This window comes from Grampus griseus (assembly GCF_964374135.1).
Source record: "Grampus griseus genome assembly, chromosome: 17".
Lineage (NCBI taxonomy): Eukaryota > Metazoa > Chordata > Mammalia > Artiodactyla > Delphinidae > Grampus > Grampus griseus.
In genome coordinates this window covers 395054-417156 of record NC_139011.1, presented here as the reverse complement: position 1 = coordinate 417156, position 22103 = coordinate 395054, and the positions used below count along the sequence as shown (strand labels likewise).

Below are 22103 nucleotides of genomic sequence, written 5' to 3'. Positions count from 1 at the left end.
TGGCAGGAGAGCTCCAAGGGGAGCCAGGACCTTGCCCCAAGGCTGTAGTTTCTTGACTGCCCCTCCTTTGTTTCTGCATCCCCTCCCTTCCCTGATTAGCAAAGGTTTGAACCTGCCCTTTGGAACTCAGGGAAGGTCTTAGGGGGCTGAATGAAGCCCGTTTCCTACAAACAAGAAACGGGGGACGAGGGAAGGATTTGTACTCAGGAGGCCCCCCAGGGTCCTGCTCAGTTTCAATCCCCCCCCTTTTTTTGGTACTCCTCAGTCTTGAGGGGAACAGTGTCAGACAAGACAGGGAACAAGATTTGCATAGAGAGGCTGAGGAGGAACTTGGCAGAGGAACTCGGTTTTAGGGGAACTCTGTTTCAGTGTGGGTGTTGCTTCCCGGGGCCCTCTCTGAGAGCTGCCCCCAAGCCAAGGGGGCCTGGCGCAGAGGTTCCAAGACACCACTACAGGCCCGGTCCCCACATCCCACCTGAAAGCCCCCACACGGCCCCGCCCCACTCCCCTCCCTGCAGCATCCCCAGCAGGGCCCCCCCAGCCCCCTGGCTCAGGCAACTTAGACACCCCAGAGCCTTCGAGGGCCTCCCTGGGCGTGGGGTCCTGAGCTGCGATGGAATTCTGTGCTGAAATTCTTGCGAGGGCTGGAATCCGAGGGAATTGAGATAAGGTGCTGGCTGAGTCATGTGCCCCTCACCAAACCCTCCAGGGGAAACTCCCCAGGAAATGGCCAAAGCCCCACACAAACAAGAGCAAAGAGGAGGCTGGGCGCCCTGCCCATACCCCCCAGCTCACCGGCCAGTGAGGGGCTCCTGGGCCCTGAGGGCAGCAGGAAGCAGGAAGGGGTCACTAGGCTCAGGGAGAGGGGGAGAACTGTGGCTCCCGGCCCTGCCCCTCCCTGCTGCCTCCTGCTCCGGCCTTTGAACTTCTAGGCCTTATCTCTGCCTAGTTGGCAGTCTGGGGAAAGGGGCAGACCCCAGGGAGCTAGCCAACCCCAGTCTCGGGGCAGCCTTGCCTTCTAGAGGGAGTGTGTGGGTGGCTCCTTCCACACCTGGTTGGACCAACTGCTGACCCTGACCCTGTCCCTAGGGGGCGTGGTTGGGGTGGGGGAGGAGAGGCTCCAGGGGAGCTGGGAGCTCGGGCCCCAGGACTCTGTCCCCACCATCCTGTGCCACCCAGGGCGGGGCCTCAGGCTGAGGACAGTGTCCTGGGCCCGAGTTCAGGTGTGGCTCCTGCCCTCTCACCCACACACATGCTGGGTGGCACTGCAGTGTGACCTCGGTGGGGCCTAAAGGGGTATCAGGCAAGGGGAGGGGATGGGAAGAGTCTGCCAGGGGTTCAGATGACTCCTGGACCCCTGAGTCAATGAGGAGGGAAGCTGGAAAGATTTGGGCTACCCCCCGCCCCCAGTTGTTGGGCCCAAACTGGCCTTTTTCCTACCCCACCTTGTCAGGGCCGGGGCTGGCTGGAGCTGAGCCTGGCACCAAGCTGCTGCCTCAGGTCATCCACTGCTCAAGGCCTGCTTAGCTTCAGGGAAAAGGTCTCAGCCCAGCCGTTCAGGTCCCCTGGTGGAGGCCTGGCACGCAGCTGGCACCCCCTCGGGCCTCGGCACCCCCCTGCGTGGGCCCACGTTTCCCTGCTTCGTGTTCCCCCAACCACTTACCCATGCCCTCCCTTCCTAGCCCAGGGCAGCCGCAGAGTGTGTCACCAACTCCCCTGCACATCTGCCTGTCGCCCGCCAGCGCTGGGCTTATCCCCAGGCCCTTCCTGCATCAGTCCGTCATCCAGCAAGCGCCAGACACCCGCATTCGTCGCAGGATATTCACAGAAGCCCAAAGAGGGAAGCAGCCCAAGGGCCCATCAGCGGGTGAACAGATAAACAAATATGGTCTAGACACACCACGGAATATTACTCAGACGTGAAAAGGAAAGATCCTGTCTCGCTAAAACATGGATGAACCTTGAGGGCATTATGCTAAGCGAAATGAGCCAGTCACAGAAGAACGAATTCTGTGTGATTCCATTCCTGCTTCGAGGTTTCGGGGGTCGTCAGAATCCAGGGGTAGAAGGTAGAATGGCTGGTGCCAGGGGCTGGGCGGGATAGGGAGCTGTTTAGCGGGGACAGGTCTAGTTTAGGAAGACGAGAGGATCCTGCAGACAGACGGTGGCAATGAACGCACGACGTGGTTAACGCACCCAATGCCGCTGAACCCAGAAATGTTTCAGGTGGCCACCTTCATGTTTTACATATTTCATTGCAATAAAAAGTTAAAATAGACCCAAACAACCCTCCCTGGCCCTTTGCCCCCTCAGCTCCCTTGACAGCAGGTCGCGGGGACTCAGGCACTGGTGGCCTCTCCCAGGCTCCACTGAAGCCTCACCCCAACCCACACTGTTGTCAAAGTCACCGAGAGCCCCGCGGGCCAGACTCGGCAGGGCTCTTCCTCAGCTCGGTCCGCCCTGGAGCTCACGGTCCTCCACACCTGGGCCTCTGGTCTCCTCCCCAGGCCCCGGTCGCCCCTTCTTCAGCTCCTGCATTGATGCAGCGCCAGTCCTGCCCCTCGGGTAGAATTCCTGGCACCCGTGATAGCATGCCTTCACCCCAGACACCAGTCTTCACCCTTGTCTATGGAACTCCACCCGCTGGTGTCCAGCCACGCACTTGACAGTCCCCCTTGACCATCAGAGAGCCAAGTCCAGCTCAGCCTGTGCACGCAGGGCCCCTCCTCCCCAGGTGTCCACATTTCAATAGGAGTTTCCACCCCTCCAGGTGCTCAGGCTCAAGCCTGGTGTAACCCCGGAGTTCTCATTCCACCGCTGCGTCCAGCAGACTGTGGGCGCCACACACAGCACGGTCCACACCCAGAAGCTGACGGTCTCTCCCCTCACTTGCTGACTCTGCTCTTCCCCCTAACACATCAGAGAGATGAGGGCCTCTGCTCTGAGTTCCTCACTGGCATCTGGGGCTCCTGAGTACAATTCCAAGTCCTGACCCGCCTTCCAGCCCCGTTTCCCACCCGGCTTCCCACACCCTTCCTCCTTCCCCAGGGAGCCCTGCTCACTTCTCCCGGACCTTCTGTTCAACGCTGAGAGCTGCTCCTGACCACCCCGTATGCAATGGCAGCCTTGGACCTCCTCCATCACCACTCAAGATACCACACACTTTATTTGGTTGTCTCTAGAAGCCAGGTACAAAGTACCACTAAGAGAAAATGCTACGATGAAACTCTGGCGTGTCCCTTATCCCAGCACCACAGCTGCTAAAACTGGAACCCACCCCCCTGGAACCCAGAGCCTTGGTCTCTGGTTTGCTGCTTGCTGTCTGCCCCAGAGGATGAGGACGCAGACATGAACCCCGTGGGGCCAGGCAGCTTCCAGCACTGACGGCACAAGGCCTTGGAGCAGGCGTTGCTTCCCCACCAGGCTTTGGGCAAGGCCAGCTCTGGGGCTCCCGTGGCGTCTGCCGGCTGGGCCTTGCTCCCGGGTGAGGGACACCCTTGGTGGCAGGCAGGAGGACAAGCTGTGCTACTGTGAGCTACCAACCGGCGCTCCTGTGAGCCACCGCACAAGGATGGGCCCTGCTGCAAGGGTGTCAGGCTCTGCGCCGACCTGGCCAGCTGGGCCGCCGCGCTGCCTAAAGCTCTCAGCTGAGAGGTGGGGGAAGGTGTGGCAGGCAGATGCAAGCCTACCTGGCCTGCGGGGAGGTGCACCCCTGCTGGCTTGCCAGGCCGTGCCCACCAGGGAAGGCGCTGCGTCTAAAGTGCCACTGAGGCTCTTCCCTGATGAATGGGCTGCGTGCTCCCGAGGCCCAGAGGGCAGACAAACAGGCAGGGCGGGCCTGGGGCGGGCGGGGGGCGCCCACAGCAGCAGGGAGGTCAGAAAGCATCTTTATTGGGGGAGCGGGCTCTAGGACACTGTGCATGGCAAAACACTTGCAGACGTCGGGGGAAATGGGACCGTCGCAGAAGGTGGGGGTAGGGAGGCTGGGCTCAGGCGTGCAGGAAGCGGTTGAAGGCGTTGTAGGCTGATTCCAGGTCGAAGAGCATCTGGCGCACCTGGGAGTCATCCAGCTCGTCTGAGGCTGACATGCCACTCAGGGTCTGCAGCCTGTGGGGCACAGAGCACAGAGCTGGGCTGGGGCAGGTGGGGGACTACGGGGCTGCGACGGACAGGCGGCTCAGCAGGGGACACTAACCACTGGCTGACCGTCTGGCGGCCCTCGAAATCAGGGGGCAGGTGGCTCATGCGGTGCATGGTCTCCATCAGCTCCCGCAGGTCGGGCTGGATCTGCAGAAACACTACCGGCTTGGACACCGACCCTGGTTACCCTGCCCCCACCCCCGACCGCCCGGGAGCCGCACCTCGTCCATGGCCCGGATCTCCAGGCGCAGCTTGTCCATCACTGTGATGAAGAGCTGGCGGCAAGGGTGTGTGTGAGACGACATGGGCCCCCGGCAAAGACCCCCGCCAGCCTGGTCCTCTGCAGGGCCGGGCCCGGGGCAGCACCAGCCGGCCCTCCCCCTCCGCAGCCTCAGCCGTGGGGTCACGTGGGCCCTAAGCCTGACCCTGCAGCTGAGGAGCGGTCAGTGGGTGGGAGCCCTGGGCACATCCCACGTGGGCCTTGGGATGGGAGGGGCCTCAGGGGGTTTCCCGGACGCTGCCCAGGAGGACTGCCCGCCCCCCACTCCAGCTACTCTGTGCACCGCGGGGCTGTGGGCACGCGGCCCTCCCGCCTCCGCACCGAGACCACATCGGCAATGCAGCGATTCAGGTTGCCCTTGTCGTCCTTGATGGTGATGGGCCGGTCCTCCTTGATCCTCTCCATGGCAAGGGGGCAGTCCAGCTGAGGGAGGGCACACGGTGCTGGGCCTCGCGGGGCAGCCCAGCCCCAGCCCAATGGCCTCCATGCCCACGCCCACCTCCGCCCCTCAGGGTGGAGGGGCCGCTCACTCACTCGGAACTTGCGGCAGAATTCATCGATGGAGCTGATCTCTGACCCTTGTACCTGCCGGAAGGCAGCTTTGTACTGGACTAGGAGCCGTGAGCAGGCCGCAGTGTACCTGGGGGGAAGGGTCAGGCTGCCGCCCTCAGCGCCAGGCCAGCGCCGCCTGGCACATCCTGCTTTCCCTCCGCCCTTCCAGACAGGTGGCATCTCACACGGAGGGCTGGGTGAAGGGCCAGGGATTAGCCATCGAGGACCGAGCCTTCCCACTTGGTTTATACAAAAAAAGAACTCTGGAAGGTGGCGGGAGGTGGTAACGGCCAAAATATGGCTGCCACACGGACCTGGCCTGGACTGTGCAGGTTGGCCCCCAGCCCAACACCAGGCAGAGGCCCAGCAAGACCCCTTGTGCCCGCTCCTCGGGCCATGTTGGCCGTGCCTCCACGTTGACAGCTCGTGGTCCTATGGGGGAGGGGCTGCTGCACCGAACAAAGGCCCCACATACCAGCTGGCTGCCAGGCCTGGCCAGCGGCACCCCACGGACTGACTGCCTGTGCCACCCTGCTCGCCTTCTATGCCTTTGCACCGATGAGGCCCCAGGTAGCAAAGCTGGGGCAGAATGCTGCCGCCAGGGCGCTGGGCTCCCCTCCCCCCAGAATGCTGGGCTACTGCCGCCAGGGCGTCCCTGCCCGAGATGGTACCAAGGCCGCCAGCACCCAAGCGACCCTCCTTGCGCTGGGTGGGCCTCAGACCCCCGCCCCCGCTCCTTACTGAGCACCCCAGCCCTGGAGGGCAGAAACAAGCTTCCAAGTACGGGTCGGTGGTGCAGGGAAGCGGGCTCTCACTCGTTGGGGCTGACGCAGTCCTTGATGTACGCCTTCTCCAGGGCCTGCATCGTCTTCACAACTGCAAACAGCTCTGCCATGTTGTCATACCTGAGGGGGCGCATCCTTCAGATGCGGCCGCCACGGCAGGGAAGCCAAGGTCCCGGAGCCTAGGGTGCCAGTCCTACCCAAGGTGCCGCTGAGGCAGAGCTCCGTGTCTGGCTGCCCCTCTCACCCCACCCCTGGCAGAGGCTTCTTGCGACCCGTTTCCCTGGGCCGACCCCATGTCCTTCTGACCCTCAGTATGGGGGAGGCAGGCAGCCTGGGTGCTGGACTCACTTTTCCCGCTCACGGGCATTCTTATACAGCTTCACTTCCTGTTGGGGAGACAGGGCGGAGGGTCGGCCAGCAGCACCACAGTGGCTGTGGGGTCCCGGTGAGGACCACGCAGATAAAGACTACTGGCCAGCGCCGCCAGGCAGGTGCCCGCCGCTCACCTCATACAGCTCCGGCTTGTTTCCAGGGGCTGCGACAGAACAGGCAGACAGCTGGCAGGCTGCTTGCGAAGGTCACCCTGGCAAGCTTGTCCAGCGCCCTGGCCCAGCCCTGCCTCAGCGCCCCTCCCAAGGCCTCCCCCGGGCTATGTCCCAAAGAGCCCAAAGGGAGCTGCGGGAATTTCAATCTCAGCATTCCCATCAGCTTGACCTCTGACCTGAGCAGAGGACACGCCTCTGGGTCCAGGGGGCTGTGCGCTAGGGCTGCTCCTCCATCCCACCTGTTTCTAGGCTACCTTGCTTACGCTGCAGTGATGGGCACACACGTTTGTCACATGCTCTGTCATCTTTTCCCTGGCTTGAGGACTGTGGGATACCTAAGACCCCCTGAAGTTCCAGCCACACTAAAGCTGTCATCTCTGCGTCCAGCTGACCCCACCTGGAAGAGGTCTCTGGGCCCCTGGCCACTACCTGAGGTCTTGCGGGGGCGGACACTTATAGACCTCCCAAATGCTCCGGCCACCACTCCCACCAGCCTCTGCCACAGAGGTTGAAAGCCTAGGCTCTCTGGGTCCCTGGGCCCAGCTTGGGCCACACTCACCTCCCATGCCAGGAGTGGCTGGGATCCCGTGAAACATCCTGCAGGCTCAGGTGGCCACAGCAGAGACCTAGGGAGCAGAACCAGTGCTGACGCAAAGGTGACCCCCTAACACCCCTGAGGGCTGGGCCTCATGAAAAGCTTCCCCACCCTCAGCAGAAACAAAACCAGCAATGAACACACAGCGTGCTGTGCACTGTGCTGGGAACACCGAGCCACCCTGGAGGCTGCCGGGAGGAAGCAGGTGCAGGTGAGCATCTCAGGAGTGAGCAATGGCGGGCTGGCAGAGGGGGTGGGGTGGGGAGTGGCGGCATGGTCAGGGCAGGTTGCTCTGAGTCAGGTGACCAGCAGAGGAAGGGGCTGCAGCTATCAGATGAGTGACCTGGATGAACGTTTGGGCAGAGAAAACAGCACATACGACAGACAGCACGTATAATGTGAGGCCTTTATGCAGGAATGAATTCAGAGGAACAGACAAGCGGGCTGGATGGGGTGGACGTGAGCTTTCTGAGTGAGGGGCGTTCTAGGGGATGAGGACAGACAGGCAGGGGGATCAAAGGGCACAGATCTCACAGGCCAGGAGGAGGAGTCTGGGTTTATCCTGGCACAGCCAGAGGGAACTACAGGAAGACTGAAGAAAGTCCTCCCAGCTCCAGGTGGGCGGTGGGCTGAGCAGACCGTGGAAGCAGGAGCCCCTGACCACTCCGGAAGTTGGTGCGGTGGTTGGGGCCACGTCCTGATGTGCTTTGGAGATGGAACCACCAGACCCAGTGGAGAATTTGAAAAGGGGTAAAAATTAAAAAGGACTCAAAAATGACCCCTTATTTTTGGACCAGTGGCACCATGACAGCGAGGTGAACTGAGATGCAGAAAGTGAACAAAGCAGGTGTAGAAGGCACGCGGGTGCGCAGGAAAGCGCTGCGGCTGATCTGCCGGCAGACATCCGAGGAAGCTGCTGAGGCGGCTGGAGACCAGGGGAGAGGCCGGGGGCTGGCAGGGCTGAGCCAGTGGCACCGAGGGGGTGGATGGCGTCCCACAGGAGACGGCTAAGGGCGAACCACGGTAGGAGGGAGAGCAGCCCACGTTGAGCCCCGGGCACCGCGGCGTGCGGAGGCTGGGCAGAGGGAAGGCGGGATCAGGGCTGGGAAAGGCCAAGGTTGTACAAGTTAAGCAGCAGGGGCGGGGGGACGGGGCCGAGAAGGCCGATGAAATTACGAGAGCCCGCGGGGGTGGGGTGGGGACACGGATACCACTGAGCCACCCTCCCGCAGCATCAGAGAGGAGGTGCAACGGAGAGAAGGAATAAGGGAGTCGTCTGCGGCTCTACAACGGGATTCCACGCGGCCACAAGCGAACACTCGGCTGAACCTCACCAACCTGCCGCGACCCAGAACGGCGAGCTTCTAGAGAAAGCCCAATGAGCGCGGTGGAAGATCGGGCGGGCCGGGTGCGGAGCGCATAGGCCGCGGGAACCTTCGGGCCCGACGGTCTGAGCGCCGCACTCGGAAGCGCCAGTCCCGGGGAAACGGCTCTGGAACCCAGGGGGTAGCCAGGAGAGCCGGACACCGGGGGAGGGGACCACAAGACGGAGAGCCAGGAGGAGCACGGGCGCGGAGGGCCCTCCGCGGCACAGCGACACCCCCGGGCCTCTGCCAGCGCCGCCTTTCCCGCCCGCCCCCGGCCTGGAGTACCTGGGCGGCCTCGCGGATTCCGGAAATGGCGCGGGGGCGGAGCGCTCTCTGACGCCTGCGCTTGCGCTTGCGCGCGGGCCCCGCTGTATGCGCCTGCGCACACTTTCTCAGCGCCGGAACCTGATGTCTGCGCCTGCGCGCGGGGCCGGGCCACCGGGGCTTCTGGCTACTTCCCCCCCAACCCCGCGCTGAGGCCGGGCCGGGGGTAACACTCTGCGGGTCTGATCCAGCCATGCCTGATAGGAACCGGAAGAGGTAACGAAGGGAGGTTTTGCCTTCACCTGTAGGACCTCTAAGTGGCCGGATCTGCCCTTGAAACTGTGCCCCACAGGGTTAACAGAAATTGGTAACAAATCCTTGAGCTTGTCTTTACAGCTTCTTAAAAACTCCTCCATAAACAACAAGGACCTACTGTACAGCACAGGGAACTATATCGGGTATCTTTTAATAACCTATAATGGAAAAGAATCTGAAAAACAATACATATATACAAAACTGAGCTAAACTGAATTGCCTTGCTGTACACCTGAAACTAACACAACATTGCAAATTAAGTGTACTTCAATAAAAAAAAACCTTCCGCTTGTAACCTGCCTTCACTGGTCAAGCTCACCTTAATTGTCGATACAAAAACGTGCACGTCCTGCAAAATAAGATGTTTGCTCTGAGTTGTTTTCCAGGAACTTGGAGTCACCTGTGTCCAGTCTGAGCTCAAGCCAGTTAAGGCTGGTTGGGACCACCAACCCTAAAACTGGGCCTGCACAGGTGTCCAGTGAATGACCTTTTGACATCGGAGGGCCCAAACCCCCACCCTCAGATCATGTCCATTTTTTAACATGGTCCCATGAAGAAGCAGGTAATTCAGACACGCCTCTGCAGAACACAGATTACGTCGCCTTTTTCCTACCTCCAATCTCCTCTCCCCACGCTTAAGATCACCCTGCCTTCTTTTCTTTTTGGCCACGCAGCTTGTAGGATCTAGTTCACCGAACATGGAACCAGGCCCGGGCCGTCGGCAGTGAAAGTGTTGGAGTGCTCATCACTGGGCTGCCAGGAATTCCCCCAACCTGCTTCTTTGTCCCGTAAATATCCCACGCCCCTACTTTGGGGAAGCCAATCTGAGATCTGTCCTCCCGTCCCCTCACTTGGCTGCCTATGAATAAACCCTTTCTCTGCTGGTGTGGCTCACTGCTCATTGGGCAGGGAGGCCTCATTCCAGAGCGCTCTGACAGCAAGGTGAACCCCTCCGAAGGCCACAGCAGGGAGGGAGGCGGCAGCAGCGGCTTCCTTTATTAGAGGCTTGGGCGTGTGGGGAGGGCGGGGCACGGCTCAGCCAGTCAGAGGTGCCTGAAGAAGAGCTTGGGTCCCCGATCCAGGGTGCATGCTTTGGGGCCCAGCTGGCTGGGCAGCAGCTGGTGCAGGGCATCCCGGTCCTCAGCAGAGAGACGTCTGCTGCACAGCTGCAGCTCCTGCAGCTGCACTGTTAAGTTGTCCCAGAGGCGCAGGCCCAGGGGGCCCTGGACAGCACAGCCTGCAGAGGGGAAGCAGGAGTAGGCCTCAGGCTATGGCCGGGGGCCCGCAGGAACCAGTGGTGTTCGTAGAGGGGGCCCCGTGGGGCTTTCCTCTTTACCAGTGTGGCCCTCGGGAGGAAACACACTTCCTCTGAGGCCCCAAGGGCTGCAGCGAGGGGCATGAGCAAAGGCCAGCAGAGGCCCGATAATTCTCTAGGAAGGAGTGTGCTCTCCCAGGCCTAGTGTGCCCAGGACTGTGGACTCCCTTCCCAGCCAGTGGTCAGGCACAAGGGAGGTTGGCTAAAGTAAACACCGCATTCACATCTGTGCCTCTGCCCTTGTCTGACGACGCCTGGGTCTCTCCCTCCATAAAATTGACCCAGTGGGCTACCTGTGAGTCTCAAGACACTGAGCTACAAGGCTCAATCCTCAGAGAGACCAGAGAATACCCAGCAGGCTCACGACCCAGGGAGTTTGGTGAGAGGGTGCAGGTGCCCAGAAGCCAGGTGTGTGGGGAGCAGCCCCTCAGCTGAGCGCAGGTCTCCTACCAGCCCACCTTCAGGGGGGCCTTCCTGGAGGAGCCAGCCTGGCCCTGTGGGCCCGTGGGCGAGGAGCAGGAAGAACCCAGGGATCCCCTGTGTGTAGACCCACTCCCAGCCCTTGTTCTCCTAGACGGCAAAGCCTGGTCTGCCCTGCCCTGGGCCCCAGCAAGATGTGCCAGGCCGCTGGGTGGCCAGTTCACCAAACGCACCTCCCTGGGGTCCTTCTCAAGACAGCTCTGGTAGGGTCCTGCACCAGGGCGTGGCCAGAGAAACCAGCTAAGTCAGGCCACAGGCCTGGACGGTAGGGTCAGGGCAGCCTTGGCCAGCAAGCGGGAGCGTCCCTCAGAGGCAGGTATTGCCACCCTAGCCCGACGTCCCTCTCTCGGTGACAACAGGAACGAGGAAGTCCCTGTGGCACTGGGTCCCCCGGCCATGGTCTCGAGGGTCAGGCTGACCGGGCCAGAGGCAGAGACCCACGGTCCTCCCGCCCTACGGTTTGAGGAGCGAGGCTCACACCTGCTTCCAGTCACACTGGTCACCGTCCTCCACTGTGGCGACCCCAAGGGGCCCAGCCCACCCTTGCGGTCTGGCTGGTGGCAGTGACGGCCCCTTCAGAGGAGGCACCTGGGCCTAAGGCAGGTCCTCGAGGAGGGAGCTGTGTCACCAGCTCCAGCGTGGCAGGTGTAGCCACCATACCCAGAGCTCACCTGACAGGCCGAGGAAGCTGAGGCCTTGGGGCCGCCCTTGGAGGGCAGACAGGAGCTCCTCCAGGCCGGCACAGCTGATCTTGGGGTTGGCAGACAGGTCCAGCGAGACCAGCGAGGGGCAGAGAGGCAGACATCTGAGACAGGGAAGAAGCCTGGGGGTCAGCTTCCATCACGAGGGGAAGCTGCCCCAGGTGACCCCAAGGCTCGGGGAGCTGCAGGCCAGGACCACAGGCTTTGCCCCCAGCCTGGCACGGGTGTCTCACACTCCTGCGAGCCAGCTGAGGCTGGAGGGCCACAGAAGCCGTGGCCCGTGCCTGGGCTGCTGGACAAAAGGTGACAGGAGGGGACACACCAGAGAGAAAGAGTCTCGAGAGCCGTGGGAGCATGAAGAGAGACACGAGGGCCAGCCAAGAGGCAGGCTAGTGGCTGGCGGCCAGGCCTCGGGGCATGCTGGGGCAAGGAGCCCCAGCTTCCCCGGGCTCCTGGGCCCTGAGATCAGAGCCCCTGCAGGGTGGTGGTGGCACGAGCTGGCTGGCATTACCTGCTCAGATCTCTCACGGCCTCGTCGCCCAGGTGGTTTGCCGACAGGCCCAGGTGCTCCAGGGCGCAGCCTTCCTAGACAGCAGAGGCCCAAGGGGAGCCGGACTGAGTGGGGCACCTGCCCTCCCTGCCTCCCTGGATCCCAGCTGTCCTTCCTGCTGGCCAGGAATTCACAGCCTGAGGCAGGCAGGTCTACAGAAACCTTTCCCCGCCTCTGTTTTTTCCAAACGTGCAAAGCCTCTTCCCAGCACTACCCGCCAATCCTGGGTGGCCCAAGGTGCCTCTGGCTTAGTGTCCCTCCTTGACCGCATACCTTGGTCAGGTAGCTGACCACGGGCTCCGTGAGGCCTGGGTCGCTCTTGCTGGCGGCCACAGAGCTCAGCTCCAGGCGTAGGAGGGTGCGGGCTGGCAGGCTCTGCAGGGCCTGGGCCAGGGCGGAGGCACCCAGGCCGTTGTAGGACAGGGACAGTGTCTTCAAGCACTTGGCGCCTATACCAAGGGCCAGAACCTCTGTCAGCCCCGCGTGCCGCCGCCCCCAGCCCTGCCGCACAGTCCTGGGCCCAGAACCCTCGTGACCCTCGGGAAGCCATCCTCGTCCCTGAGGTTTGGTGTGCAGGGAAACTGGGGTGGCTCTGGCCCAGTGTCTCCCAGTGGGGAGGGGGCAGAACTGGACTCCTGAGCCCAGCTTCTTCCCACCATTTCGGGGTCCTCCACCTGCCCCTACTCACGACAGGATGGCCCCAGGTGACCTGAGACAGGCCCTAGGCTGGGACATCCACATGTGGTGGGGTGGGTCGGGGAGTACTCCGTCTGCCACCCCAGTCCTAGACCCCTCCTCCCCTGCCGCTGTGCTCATAGCTCTGTGGAAAGCCCCCTAGAGGACCCCAGTTTCCAGCTTCTCAGGGCTGGGATGGCGGGTCTCTGCAGCCCCAGTGGGCTTGCGGTGGAATCGTCTCTGGCAAACGGGATGCTCAGACCTGGTGAGAGCTGTGGGGCTGGGCTCTGGCCTGCAGCGTAGCTGGGACTGGGGCTGTGTCCTGAGGGGGCCGCCCAGGCCAGGCGAGCACCCAACGGCCCTCTGAGCCCAGACAGGTCCAGCACCTGCACGTCTACCTACGTGCTCCCGAAAGCTGGGCTCGTGCCCTAGGAGTCCTTGTGCTGGAGGCTCTCTGAGCCCTTGGGGCCAGGGAGTTGACGTGCCTGGCAGCTCACCTTGGAAGGCGCTGCGCAGGGCCGCCTGGTGGTTCAGGAAGAAGCTGCGGCCAAAGCCACAGGCCTGGAGGTGCAGGGTGCTGAGCAAGGGGCAGGCCCGTAGGATGGAGGCCAGGGCCTGGCCACAGCCATCCCCGAGGGGGTTCATGCTTAAGTCCAGCTCTTCCAAGTTCTGTGGAGACATGGGTTCCCCAGAGGATCTGGTCTGGGCCACCCGGAGCTGGGTATTGGCCAGCACTCTCAACCGCACCTTCCCACCCAGGGATGGGCTAGATGTGGATGTTCAGATGCTGCCCTGGTACCGGTCCGCCGTTCCCCACGCCTCTACCTGCAAGGCGGGCTGCCCCTGGAGACCCACAGCAAGCTGGCGCAGCCCTTCAGCGCCCAGGTGATTGGAGGAGAGGTCGAGGAGGGTCAGGCCGGGCACGGTGTCCAGGGCAGCCAGCAGCTCGGCGACACATCCATCCCCCAGCCGGTTCCCGGCTAGGCGGAGCTCCCGGAGTGCCGAGTGCAGCTTCAGGGCCCGCAGCAGCGGGGTGAGCTGGGCCTGGCGCAGCGCCAGGGAGCAGGCACTGAACGCGGGGCCTGAGCCCTGCTGCTCCATCGCCTGCAGCACGTGCTGGTGCGCCCCTGGAGGGGGGACGTGGCGTCACCAGGGCCAGAGCCTGCCTGTCCTGCCCTGTGCATCAGGAGAGGCAAACCAGGCAGCCCCTCCCCACTCACGAGCCCTGGGGCTGCCACCAGAGGCCTGTGGATCCCATGGCCCAGGAGCCACGCCGCACAGCCGGTGGGTGGCGCTCATCTACCTCCAGACGGGGCCAATCTCCCCCACCCCACCCCACTACCTACACACAGGGCTGCCAGGTAGGGGAGGAAAAGCCAAGAACGGGTGGGCTGGGAAGGAACCCTGGTGGGCACCTGGGGTCCTGGGAGTTGAGGCCCGCGGACCTGGGAGTGGCACGGGCAGGAGGAGCCCACACACCCAGCCCTCTGCCCAGGCCACCGCCGCAGGGCCCCCTGGGCCCTTACCTTGCTCCAGGCTCTGGCAGGCCCGGCGGTAGCGGTCCGTCAGCGGGGGAAGGTCCCACGAAGTCACCTCAGCCAACACCTGGAAAGCACCAGCGGTGTGCAGCCCCCGGCACCCAGTATTGGCGAACACCCCGAACTCAGGGCCTGGCCTGCCACTCACCTCCTCATTGCTCTGCAGCACGTCGGAGATGGGGTCCTGTGGGGCCAGCAGGGCCCCCTCTTTTTGTAGGGAGAGCCGAGGCAGCAGCCCAGAGGCCTGGTAGTAACGCTGGGCGGCCTGCTCAGCCAGCCAGGCCACGGAGTGGGTCTCCCTGCTGTGGGGACAGAGGTCGAGCTGAGTCCTGTACCTGGCCAGGTTCCCGCACACGTTGAGGAGCGGCCCCCAGGGTCCTGCCATCCCAGCTCCCTCGTCTGGCTCCTTCCTCTCCCCCTGCCCCTATGTGTGACATGCCAGTGCCCCGTGCACACATGCAGCACCTCCGGGCTGTTTCTAGGGACGCAGGGCCTCCCCGAGCCTGTGTCTGCCATCACCTCCCCCAGCTGCCAGCCCCCCCGAGGTGGGGTATAAAACCAGATGGATTCGCATCGCACATTCCACGCCATCTGCAGCCGTGAAGGCCCTCTGCTGCCCCTGGGCACCATCCCCTGGCCCAGAACCCGCAGTGGCGCACAGGGGACCAGGGGTTGGGAGAAAACAGGTGACACCTTACCTCTGTGGAACGGGGATGAGGAAAAGATTATGCTGAACACGAACTCGAACTCGGATGGGAGGGAGCAGGGCCTGACCCTAGCAGGTGTGGGCGGGGAAAGACAGCCTCAGTCAGGGAAGACGGAGCCCCCTGCCCACCACCCGCAACCGCCCCAGCCTGGGAGGCAGCTCTGCTCCAGGCCTGCACACCCACCAAGGGCTGGCCTGCTGCAGGGCTTCCCCCAATGGACTCCAAGGCCCTGGGGACATCAGGGCTCCGCGGGGGCTCTGCGGCTGAGCTGCAGGCTCCATCTGCTCTGACCCGTGCACTCCAACTCTTGAGACAGGACAGCCGGCTCTTCCGGGCCCGGGCCCGAGGCCTGATGGCGCTCGCCTCACTGCCTGACCCCGAGGCACTGTGTCTGCTGCCATCCGCACTGCTATGGGGGCGGGGCGGGTAGCTGCCCCCATGACCATGGGCCAGCGGCAAGTCCTCTTCTAGCCAGTCCCCGGCCAAGCACTCCTCCTCAGGGAGGAGTGCTGCCCGGGGGCTGGGGGCCTCGCCGGGGCCTCGAGGGGGGCTGGGGCGCAGGTGGTATCTCTGGGCACTGCCCACACTGCGGATGGCCGCCCGGTAGGCTGCCCAGCCGGCACTCGCAGTGGCTGCCTCTCCGTCACTGGCGGGGCTGGGCATCCGGGGCCTCTTCTGGGGTGGCCGGGGCGGACCTGGGTTTTCCTCCCCATCCGAGCTGCTACCGCTGGCCAGCTTGTGCCTGCTCCTCCAAGGCCTGGCCGCGGCTGGCACCGCCAGCCCCTGGGAGACCCTGGCACTGGCCTGACAGGCTTCTGGGGGTCCTGGGCTGGGACTTGAGGGAGGAGAAGTCTCAGGGTCAAAAACATGGTTACTTGGGACGGTCGGGGGAGCCAGGGAGCTGTGGGAAGCTGCAGAGAGATTGAACCTATTGTGAGGCAGTGCCTGGCACCATCCCCGCCACCCAGGGCCCGGGGACCCTCAGGCTACGGAGCGAGGTCCTTAGGAGCAGAGGAGGTCCCCGCTTGCCTTGGCCCGAAGAGGCCGCCTGGAGCAGCGTCTCCATGGCAGCAGCCTTCTCTCGCGTCTCGCCATCCAGATCCTTGCAGTACAGCTTCACCCACTGCTGCAGCGTCTCCAGCGGGCTGCGGCCCTGTGGGGTACCCAGCTAAGCAGGGCTGGCAGTGGCAGTACCGCCAACCACGTGCGGCCCACACCTGCCTGGCCTGCGTCTGTGCTCACCTTCCTGGTTCGAAGAGTGACCGATGCTCCTCGCTCGATGAGCAGCTGGGCCACCTCAAAGTGGCCACAGTTGAGAGCATCGTGCAGGGGAGTGATACCCTCACAGCCTTGGCCACCCGGGTCATCCACCGCGGCCCCGTGGTCCAGCAGGAAACGGACGATGTCTGTGGACGGGGGGTATGAGCCAGCTCCCAAGCCCTTCCTTGGGAGGGACCCTTTCCCTCTCCCTATCGTATGCTAGCACCCCGCAGCCCCACACTCACCCAGATGCCCGTAGTTGCAGGCCTCGTGCAAGGGTGTCCAACCACAGTAGTCCCGAGGGTTCAGGGGGTGGCCCTGTGACAAAGAATGGGAAGGAACCTGGCCCCGAGTAGCCTCCAGCCTGGCCTTGCCCTGGGGCTCTGGAGCCTGAGGAGGGCCCCCGGGGCCCACCCCCGAGCCTGGCCCTGGCCCAGGTCACACCAGAGTGAGGGAGACACTCGCCACAACAAGTACAGAGTCCCAAGTGCCGGCTCCGGCCCCTGTACCCTGCCCTGGCCCCTGGGGAGACAATACCCCAGCGAGAGCCCCTGCTATGGCCGCAGGGTGACTGGGGTGGGGCAGCGGGCCCACCTGCCTCACGAGGTCCTGGACACGGCCCAGCTGGCCCTCGATGCAGGCTCGGTGCAGCAGGGTCTCCCCGACGTCGTTGCGCCGGTTCCACTGTGGGCACAGTCGCCCCGTGGGGGCGTAGGCGTGAGGGGATGGGGGGCACTGGTGGGCACGGGAGGGCGACACGCGCTCAGCCGCTGTGCTCACCTTGCCCACCCTCCGCCGGCCCAGGCAGCCCTGAAGCTCCTCCTCCTCCAGCCGCTGGGACCCGTCAGCTTCATCCTCTGGAACAGAGCCAGGCCCACCAGCCCAGGTGAGCCTAGCCCCTGCCCCGGCTCCGCTGCGCCCAGGAGGCTGCTCTGTGGGGCAGCCTCCCCCACCCCAGACCTCTGCTGTCTCCTTCCTGGGAAGCATCCTTGTCGGGCCACGTCAGGCCCAGGGTGAAGACAGCTCGCCCCTGGGGCCCAGGCGTCCTCCACCTGCACGACTCCCGGTGCCTCTGCCTTCTCCCGCCTGCTCTCAGCCCGACACCCCCCCGCCACCGCCCCGGCTCCCTCCTGCGCCTCCTTCCCTTCTCCTCCGGGGGTAACTGCCTATGCCTATCGGAAAGCTGGAGAGTCGCCTGAAGTTCTCCTTTTTGGGTCCTCTCTCCCCGCCCCTCCTGCGGACCCTCCCCCACACCTGCATACGAGCCACGCCCAGCTCAGCACCCCGCTAAGGCAAGGCTGAAACTTCCCGGGGGTTCTGGAGGCCCCTCGAGTTCAAAACTGAAGCCACTCCTTCTGGCCTCAGGGACCGTGCAGCCGGGAGCCAGCTGACTGCTGAAGCCCACCCACTGGCCCGCTGCCTGAGCCGGCTTCCGCCACAGCCCACCCTCACAGCCGCCCCTCGGAGCTGAGCACGCTGGCCTCAGGGGAACCGCGCAGGCCCTCGAGGGTCTCGGGACCGCCTGCGGTGCGTTTCCCCAGGTCTGCCCCGAGCCACCTCCCCTGCAGACGCCCGCCAGCCTCCCGGCACCGGCCCCTCCAAGAATGTCCCCCGGCTGTGCCCGGCTCCCTGCAACCCCCCCACCTCCACCCTCCTCCACCTGCCTCACCTGCGCCAGTTACCCACCCGGCGCTGGGCTGTTCCCTCCCATCCTGAGCCTGTGAGCAGGACCCACCAGCCCGGCCCCGGCGTCAGGGAGGGAACACCGGGGCTGCCAGCATGCCATCCGAGCCTCACCGCTCTCTGAGAGCTCCACCTCGATGGCCTCCAGGGCGGCGGCATCCCCCTCGTCCCCCTCGTCCTCCTCGTCGTCCTCGTCCCCCTCATCCTCCTCGTCTTCAGCCGCTCTCAGCTCCTGCAGCCTGGCTTCAGTGCCAGGGGCCTCCTGAGGCTGCAGCCTCAGCTGCACCGCGTGGAGATGCCGTAAGACCTGCCTCTGAGGAGCGGGGGACACCCAGCTCAGGGCCAGAGCAGAGATGGGGACGGGGGACAGGGGGACAGGCGGGCCGCGGGGAAGCTGTACGTGGGGATCCCAGCACGGGTGGGCGGGCTCCCACACCTGCAGCCGCGGCTGCTGGGCTTGCTGCGCACAGCTGAGAGCCTTCTGGAAGCACGGCGCCAGCACCTCGTAAGCATCCCCGGCATCCTCGCGGGACAGCGCGATGTTCAACCAGGTCTTGGCCTCCTAGAGGACGAGGCGTGAACTCGGTGGCGGCCGCCCCCGCACCCAGCTGGCCCCGGCTCCCCATGGCTGCCCACACGAGACAGGAGGACGACAGCCCTCCCGTGCCCATCTCCAAGGGCAGCAGTCCTGGGACAGAGCCCCGGGCAGGGCAGGGCGCCGTGACCCCTCACCTCCAGGGCGCTGCCATCCCGCAGCCTCAGCTCCTCTTCATAGTGGCGCACGGCCTGGTGGTGGTCCTTCATGTCCCCCAGGGTGGCAGCCAGGGACACGTGGATGACGGCCAGCTCAGGCCCCGGCCTGTTTAGCAGCTCCGCAAACTGCAGCTGGGAAGGCGGCAACAGTGAGGCCAGGGCTGCGCCACACCCCGCAGCCCACAGCCCCGGTGCCCTCATCCCCGCCCCAGCCCGGGCACGCACCTGCTTCTGGTAGGCCGCGGCAGCCTTGGGGAAGTCGCCCGCCTTGGAGAACAGGTCACCCAGCTGCTCGCAGATGCCCATGGCGCCCCGCGGGTCACTCTCCTCAGACTCCTCCAGCTGCTGCTGCAGGCGGACCACCGCGAGCACTGCCAGAAAGAGCCTGGTGCGGGGGCGGCACAGCCTGGGGCCTGGCCCTGTGCCCTTAGGCAGCCAGCCACCTGCCCGAGCCTCCGCTCACCCACTGGTAAGGGGGGTGGTAGGAGGAACTACTTCGTGGGGTCGCAGCAAGAATAGAAGAACCAACTAACGACAAGTCAGGGCGGGGGCTGGTCCGCAGCATGGGGTGGGGGCCTGCTGACCGCCACTTACCAGTCCTGCTAGGCCACACGCACCGTCCACGCTCCCACCCCATTAGGCGGGGCGGCTTTTCTCTAGTTTGCCAACGAAGCTGGCTTGTGCACAGACACTAGTCTCCTGACCACCCTGGGTGCCCCTCTGACACTCTGTGCTGAATGTAGCTCAGAGAAAAATGAGGCCCCTCCCAACAAGAAGTGGGGGGTGACGGGTGCCCTACTGGCGCTGCCACCTCCCAAAGGACACACGCCCAGGCCTCCTCTGCTGAAGGACGGGAGCCCTCCCTACTCCTTCTCAGGGGGTTCAGCACCCCCCTGATCCCCTCCTAGGCTCACCATACTTGAGAGTCCGGCAGACCACTGCCTTCTGCAAAGGCTTCTGGGAACCAAGCCGATAGGCCTTCTTCAAGGCTCTCTTGGCGGCCAAAAAATCCCCTAGGTCTTGGAGGACCTGGAGGGCAAGGGAAGGTGAGGCGCGCAGGCTCCTGAAGGCCCAAGCCCACCCGGGAGCAGAGCCCGGAGCCACCAAGAACCAGCACCTCCGAGAGGAGCAGGCAGCACTCGCTCTCCATGGAGCCCTGCTTCAGGGTGCGTGCGCACTTCCGCGCCCCCTCCAGGCAGCGCATGGCCTGAGAGTGCTGCCCCCGCCGCCAGTGGATGGCGCCGAGGTTGTAGCGGGCGCGAAACAGGTCTTCGTACAGGTGGTTCTGCCTGGGGGTGGGACAGGATCTCAGTGCCCGGGGCACTGTCGCTTAGGGACAGCACAGCAAGCACCCACCGATGCCACTTAGGGTTCCGGCCCCCACAAAGCCAAGGCTGCCCCTCTGCTAACAGGAAACTGACTGGGCAGAGGAGTGAGGTCAGCCCGGCTGCCCTCTCGGGAGGACCCTGGGAGCAGCCCAGGCCCCAGCCACTCCCTCCTGGGGCTGAGCGGGGGGCCTTACTCGGCAAGGAAGATGCTCTTCGTGAAGTAGGCGTGGCACAGCGCGGCCTGCTGCAGGCTGTCACAGGTGAGGCCCACGTTGAGGTAAAGTCGGGTCCTCATCTCACTCAGTTCTCTCTTGGACAGTGAGCCTGGAAGATGCCCCTCCAGACACTCAGTGCCTTACCCCCACTTGGGGTCTCCAACCCTGGGCCCTGGCCAACCTCTCCTAGACCCTTCCTCCAGCCTCTCACTGTAGGTGCCAGGGGTTCTGCTGCAGGTAGAGCAGAGTGAAAAAGAGCAAAGGCAGCCGGACCCGAGATCGTGAGGAGCACAGGCTCTGCGGGGCAGGGGTCGGGGGGGGGGAGGGCTGCTGCTTCTGAGAACCAATCTCAATCTCACAAAAAGAGGGTCCAGACAGGTGGACCCACCACACGGGCAGGGCGGGCAACGGGGCTGTAGCCTCTTCTCCCTGCAGAGCTCAGGAGGCAGAAGATGGGGAGGGCCAGACTCCAAGGGCAATTACCCTGCAGCTTCTCATCTACGATAGCCAGGCTTTTCTCGAAGGCCCCCTGTGCCTGTAGCAAGGCATCCTGTGACTGGTGGTGGTCAAAGATGTCCAAGTGGGTGCGGCCAATGGTGGCCCAGGCCCTCTGCTGCTCAACATGGTTGGACAGGGAACATGCGAGCTCCAGGTAACGGTGCTGGTGCTGGAGCACAGAAGAATGGTCGCTGTGAGCCAACCCCACGTCAAGCAAACCCCACGTGTCCCCCAAGCCCCCACAGAGCAGGCCAAAACTAGGCTGCAACACCCCGTTTTCTCTATGCTAAGGGCTGACTGTGGGGACGGTAGCACCACACTCAGACCAGGCAAAGTCACTGGGGGAGACACTGACCGGAAGTTAGCTGGGCTGTGGCAGCCCCAGAAGCCGGGGCCAGGTCAGCTCTGTGTGGACAGAGGGCCTGTGGCACACCCACCCGAGGACTAGGCTACCAGAGCCCAGCGCAGCGTGTCCCCCTCTCTCCTCCAGCCAGAGGCCTGGACAGCAGAGACTGGGCCTCCCTTCTCAGAAACGGACCCCCAGGATATGAGAGCCCAGGAGAGCCGGGTGTGGCCAGCGTGGGGGTCCACGTCGCGGCCTCCGCCCACCTGCAGGGCAGCCGAGTAATCCTCCATCTCCGCCAGCCGCTCTCCGATCTTGCGGTGGGCCACGGCGCAGCCCAGGGGGTCGTCGGCCGACTCCAGGAGCTGCAGCTCCTGCTGGTGCTCTCGCAGGGCCTCCGCGTAGCACCCTGGGCGGGCGGGACAGGCTTCAGTCTGGCCGGGCAGAGGGCCAGGGGCCGCGAGGGCCAGTGGGGCAGCGGCCGGCCGGCACTCAGGAAGGCCCCCCCCGCACCCCCCCCCACACCCCGTCCTCCCGGATCCTCGCTCCCAGGCCCGGACTCCACCCCACGCACCATGGCTAGCCAGGAGCTCCCCCAGCTGGTGGCAGACGGCTGCCTCCTCCCGCAGCTGCCCGCTCCTCTGGGCCTTAGCCTTGGCCTTGCTTAACTCTGCAGAAAGAAGAACGAGGCCTGGGTGCTAAGCTTCTCCGCCCGGGAAGGCCAGGCCCGCCCCCGGCCCCCGCGTTCGGGCGCTAGTCCCTGGACTCACGGCGAAGCTCGCGGTCCAAGCTCATACTCCGGCCGCCGTGCCGAGGGTTCCGGACTTCCCGCGCTCTAGCGTCGCCACAGCAGCCCCACCCCCAGGCCCAGCGCGCAGGCCCACTCCTGACGCGGAGTGTCCCGGGAAGTGTAGTTCAACCGCCCGATGCATCCTGGTAGTTGTAGTAGGGCTGGCGCAGGGGCGGGAAGAGCGGCGGGCGTCTCCATGGACTCCTGGGTCTTCCTCTAGAGCTGAGCGCCCCCCCGCCCCGCCCTGCCCCGCCCCGCCCCGCATCCCGTATCTCGCATCCGACCTTGGGATGGGGTCTCCTGGGCTCCCGCCGCGTGCTGCCGCATCCCGCACACAAGCAAACCTACCCACCCACGCTACTTGACCTGAGGAACGGCTTGCCCTCGCGTGGGAGGAGAGGAAGGCCTCGGAGACCACGGGCAC

At 64.4% G+C, this 22103-nt stretch overlaps 2 protein-coding genes across 4 annotated transcripts; both read right to left on the bottom strand.

Moving 5' to 3' along the window:
- Positions 1–3871: 3871 nt before the first annotated feature.
- VPS28 (VPS28 subunit of ESCRT-I) lies at positions 3872–8603 on the bottom strand. 3 transcript variants are annotated; one of them, XM_082674589.1, is made up of 10 exons: positions 8550–8603; positions 6862–6928; positions 6264–6292; positions 6106–6143; positions 5788–5877; positions 4955–5060; positions 4742–4843; positions 4362–4415; positions 4196–4287; positions 3872–4107 (listed from the first exon to the last, which is right to left on the bottom strand). In XM_082674589.1, the coding sequence occupies exons 2-10, from the start codon at positions 6896–6898 to the stop codon at positions 3990–3992; spliced, it is 666 nt and encodes a 221-aa protein (XP_082530715.1). In that variant the 5' UTR covers positions 6899–6928; positions 8550–8603; the 3' UTR covers positions 3872–3989. The 3 variants fall into 3 exon arrangements, with proteins under 3 accessions (XP_082530715.1, XP_082530717.1, XP_082530716.1); XM_082674591.1 differs by lacking the exon at positions 8550–8603 and adding an exon at positions 8232–8540; XM_082674590.1 differs by lacking the exon at positions 8550–8603 and adding an exon at positions 8236–8540.
- A 1251-nt stretch (positions 8604–9854) lies between these two features.
- On the bottom strand, positions 9855–21748 carry TONSL (tonsoku like, DNA repair protein). The gene is made up of 26 exons (XM_082674588.1): positions 21660–21748; positions 21464–21559; positions 21156–21298; positions 20532–20715; positions 20028–20157; positions 19623–19794; positions 19420–19534; positions 18731–18876; positions 18485–18637; positions 18189–18314; positions 17867–18065; positions 16850–16926; positions 16664–16753; positions 16315–16387; positions 16052–16215; positions 15839–15962; positions 14993–15720; positions 14801–14877; positions 14251–14404; positions 14091–14169; positions 13390–13691; positions 13062–13233; positions 12163–12338; positions 11851–11924; positions 11310–11443; positions 9855–10080 (listed from the first exon to the last, which is right to left on the bottom strand). The coding sequence occupies exons 1-26, from the start codon at positions 21682–21684 to the stop codon at positions 9887–9889; spliced, it is 4107 nt and encodes a 1368-aa protein (XP_082530714.1). The 5' UTR covers positions 21685–21748; the 3' UTR covers positions 9855–9886.
- Positions 21749–22103: the final 355 nt, after the last annotated feature.